This window comes from Verticillium alfalfae, genomic scaffold (assembly GCF_000150825.1).
Source record: "Verticillium alfalfae VaMs.102 supercont1.11 genomic scaffold, whole genome shotgun sequence".
In the NCBI taxonomy this organism is placed as follows: domain Eukaryota; kingdom Fungi; phylum Ascomycota; class Sordariomycetes; order Glomerellales; family Plectosphaerellaceae; genus Verticillium; species Verticillium alfalfae.
In genome coordinates this window covers 762,298-766,748 of record NW_003315028.1, presented here as the reverse complement: position 1 = coordinate 766,748, position 4,451 = coordinate 762,298, and the positions used below count along the sequence as shown (strand labels likewise).

Sequence of the window (4,451 nt, the reverse complement as noted above, 5' to 3'; positions counted from 1 at the left end):
CCGTTGGAGCCTCAACGGCCTTGCATGGGGCGTTTGCTGCCCATTGCCTGTTGTGCTTGAGCGGTTATGTTGCCATGCACCTAGTTCGGCCCTTCCATGTGGGCGCGCGATTCCTGCCGATCGTCCGCTTGCATGAGCTGACCAGTCAGAGAGGTACGTAGGTAGGTTGCGAGCCCTTGAGGCCTTGAAGCCGCGTTGTGCAGTCCGGGTTAGTCTTGTGCTGTACGTCCATGCCGCCCCCGAGTAGAAGAAGTGAGGTAATAGGTCAATTGAGCGTCGTGTGCACCTCTTGGCCTCCTGGAAAATGACATTAAGTGAAAAAGGGGGCTGTCGTAGTGCAAGAGGAGACAATGACAATGACACACCACAAGCTGATCCTGTCCACATTACATTCACCCATTCAATTGCAGTTGGACTGTGTCAATCGGGTGGCGTGATCTTGCAGCCAACGGTGCGCCTCTCACGAGATGGGCTTGCTGCAATTTTAAAGTCGGGTATTTTCTGTGAACCGACTGGCCCAATGCCGGACGGGAGCTACCTGTTTAGCTCCTGAGGCATTGAAACCTCCGGCTCGCAGCACTCGCCAATCATGTGTCAAGTGACGCGGACGGATTTACTATGTATAGGACAGAACTAAGTAGCCGAACAGCCTCCCAAGGCCGACTTTGCATTGATATTTCCAGATTTACTAGTGAAGACAGGCAATGACTGCGTTGCGGGGTACTGAGATGGAGCCTCGATTTTGAGAGAGGAAATTAACAATCCATTGGAGGTGGTTTCAAGGTTCTTTTGCTCAACAAAACACCCGTGATTCATGACGCAGGTCACATGAATGACCGTGCAGGAGAGTACGACAAAGTCTTGAGACAACAAGCAAGGCCTCCTACTCACCATCTCGCACTGGCGCTCGGCTATAGTTCACAATGCCGCTTAAGATCTTGTGAGATGGGCTATGTACAGTGTTAGAGCCTGTGGATGAGCAGAGTGAAGGGGTCTTCCGCAGGTGATATCCGCAGTGTGAAATGAGCCCCAGAAACTCATGACCAAATACCTAGATAAATTGTGATCACTAGTTTGTAGTACATGTACATTTCTCCCTCTGTCATTCTTCACTCGGTACAAAAACCATCCCTGAGTGCCATTCGAGTTCCACGAGTCATCTAAGCTGATGCAAAGAGCGAAGCTGGTCGTAAAGGAATGGTGCGAAGATTCTCGAATGGCCTGCCCTGGTATGTATAGGCATGTCTCTGTCTATACCGTTGGATCTCCCCAAGACCTACTGTTGCAGAGGCCCGGTTTTGACTCGGACGAAGCGCCGGAGGGAGAACTGAGGAACGAACCTGCTTCATGGTTCGCCTTTGTGCATCGAGTTGAGTCAAACGCATTGTGGGTCCAGTGACTTGGAGGGGAAAATCAAAGTCTTTGAGAAGGTCAGCATGTACATGGACGAGCGCACAACTCAGGAATAGCTTACTGAAGTCCAAGCTGCGCCTAACACAGCCATGGTGGAGCAAGCGCGCTCTTTGGTTGCCGTCAATGACGTACAGTATCCCGGACTGCCGAGTTCCCAGAGGGCTAGACCTGCTCTCGAAAGCATCAACGGTTCCTCCGAATACCAAGCCCTCCCAAGCCCTCCCGGACTCTCCTACTTCGGAACCATCCGCTAACACCGAGTTGTAAAGCTCTGGCAAGAACGTGATAGTCGGTGGCGTGCTTGGTGTGATGTACCCAACAAGGAACCCAATGAACAGATGAAGCATCTCGTGGGCAACAGTGACTCCCATCAAGAACATAAAAGTTTCAAAAGCCTCCATTTCCGGCTGGCTACGCGTTTGCGTGGCATTGTTCCCGGCATGGACCATATTCTCAATAATCTGTCACACGGTCTCGTGAGTAAGCGCGACAATGGCCAGCCCCCTCTTTAGGGGGACACTCAAGTTTGGTTGAAAAGACTTACGATCTTGTTGAGCCGAAGTACGCCGGCGAGACTAGGGTCCCACTGCCTCATACGTGACCCGTCCCGGGCCCAGTTGGCTCGCTGAACTTGACCTTCGCCACCAATATGGTTGGTCATGACAACCGTCGGGAAGCTTGAGCGTAGACGAGCCAAGAACAAGCCAACCCACCATCCCATGTTCTCGGGCCTATCCTCGTAGATGTTATCAAACTGGCGATGACCTCTCAATACTGCGCGACCAATGTCAATGAGCCTAGCAGTTCCAAGTGGTGTTTCGAGCATGCTGAGTCCCAAATTGATCGCCGCAGCTACTGCTCGGAATGTTGGAGTCTCAGGGGTAACGCCTGACTGAGGAGGCGGTGTCACGTCGGTTCTGTCCGATTCGTTGAAAAGACGTAGGCCGCCGACCAGTCTTTCGGCTCTAGTACTGGGAGCTGAGCCCGGGGCCTGGGAGTGACGTGAAGAACGAGAGCTGTCTACTGGTCAGTCCAATACAAAGACGTGTTGGGCATGCAACTCGGTAGCGAGAAACACAGGCACATAAAAACCCACGAAAGAGACATGGTGCTGAATAAATCACCACGAGCTGACTGTAAAGAAAAGTGGCGTCGACACAGCTAAAGCGTCTACTGAAATACTCCTCTGATGAGATAACACGAGTCGGAACGAACACGGGTTCTTGAGCCCAACTTCTCTGAACAGAGAGCTTGAAAACAGAGCAGGGTATGGTAGGTAAAGCGTGGTCGGGACCATTGCAAGCAGCACTCGATACAAAAGACGAGGGGTATCAGAGACCTTATATTCGGTTCGAAGATGTTGGCGTCCCCTGTCGATGTGTCGCCATCATAAGCGCCTGGCGCCGTAATGTGGAAAATTGGCGAAGTTGGATCGGAGCATGGGGTCACCAGAGCGTTTCACGATGGTGGCCAACGACCATGGCCATCAACTCTAGCACATTCAATTACCACAACTACCAGTAGGAGTCCACGGAGTTCATGTGTAAGTTCTTGGTTGCATTTGGGCAACCGTTCGGATCCTATGAGCTGAAACTGTCGCACTGCGATGTCGTGGTTATCACATTTGCCTCCAAGACATGTTGGCCCATATAAGCAACCTGGAGAGAACTCAGCCTCTGATCTGCTCACCAACCGACCGCCTTGCGCCAATGAACAAACTTATTTTCAGCAATTCATGGTACCGGTCGCTCAGCTGGATGGGTCTGGCCCTGACATTGACCTGTTGGCCGCCATGTCACTGCTCCAAGCGGCTGTAGTGTTGTGTCGCACATAATTGGCTGCTTTTCGAAGAGCGGTACTCCACCCGGCGCTTACGGCTTCGACGGTCCAACATCAGAACAATTGCTTCCCCCGCTCCCCTCGACGTCCAAGGCAAGCGAAACTAGTTTGTTTATCGATTCTCCCACTTCACCAGAAAATTTCGTACGTCCTCATTTGCTTCCAACGGCATGCCTCCAAAGAATCATGCATCCATCACGGGGCTAGCCGCTGAGCATCTTGATGCCCTGTCTCGAGCTCTAAGCAACGTCTTGGCTACCGACGTTGCGTTGGTGACCTTCGCCCAAATCATAGACGGGCTGCCTACCTGCGACATAGCGTGGGATACACGGGGAACCAAGTTGACGCCGCAACACCCTATCAATTCCCACATTGACCTCTGCCCGGGAGTTTTGGACAAGGTTGAGAAGTACCGAGACGAGTTTGACTTTCAAGCTCTTGTCTTCGACCCTGAGGTGAATGACGCACCAGCTTTCTCGACATTGAGGATAACTAACATACGGCAGTTGCTCCGATCTTTTCAGTCTTTTTCACCCTCAGACCGCAGCTTTGGCCTTCGGCTCCTTGAACTCACGGCCTCGGCGATTCATCAGATCGCCGTCCTCTTGTTCCAGCTCAACCTACGCTTACATGATCGCACAACCACGGACAATCTTGACATAGATGAGGTCACATCATGGGAGCGTCCACCTGATATGTGGGCCCGCGTAGTCCCTCATCCCACATTGTTCACGCAGTCGCACTTCGTTGCCCACGAGCAGTATCCAGACGGCATCGCAGACATGGTAGGATACTGGGCCGAGGACCGAATCCTTGGAGGCGTCATCCTTTTCGACCACTCCTCGTCGTGGCATGAGCAAAACATGGAGCCGAATGCTTATATTCATTGTGGGAGAGACAAGATCACATATCGGATCTGCCAACTCCTCGACGATCAGCAAAGCCGGCTGATCGAATTCCTTCGTTCGAGGGAAAAGCATACAGAGGACAGAAAGGAAAGGACCAACGGACCACTTCCGATTCTACCCTCTTCCGATAACAGAACGCGGATCGATCAAGGCGACGCAATTCCGGTCCACAAAGTGTACAGAGATATTTGGAGAGGGCACCGCCCCAGAAGCCGCGGCTGCGAATGCGAGAGTACATGGACCGCCGCGTTAAACGAGCTGGACTATCCCGACTAACTTGACGAGCAAATG

General features: G+C 52.3%; 1 protein-coding gene across 1 annotated transcript; it reads right to left on the bottom strand.

Annotated features, from left to right (window-relative positions):
- Positions 1 to 1,160: 1,160 nt before the first annotated feature.
- On the bottom strand, positions 1,161 to 2,520 carry VDBG_08057 (conserved hypothetical protein; the record flags this gene model as incomplete). Its single annotated transcript, XM_003001752.1, has 3 exons — positions 1,161 to 1,874; positions 1,958 to 2,429; positions 2,510 to 2,520. 3 exons carry the CDS (start codon positions 2,518 to 2,520, stop codon positions 1,161 to 1,163), a joined length of 1,197 nt encoding a protein of 398 aa, XP_003001798.1.
- Positions 2,521 to 4,451: the final 1,931 nt, after the last annotated feature.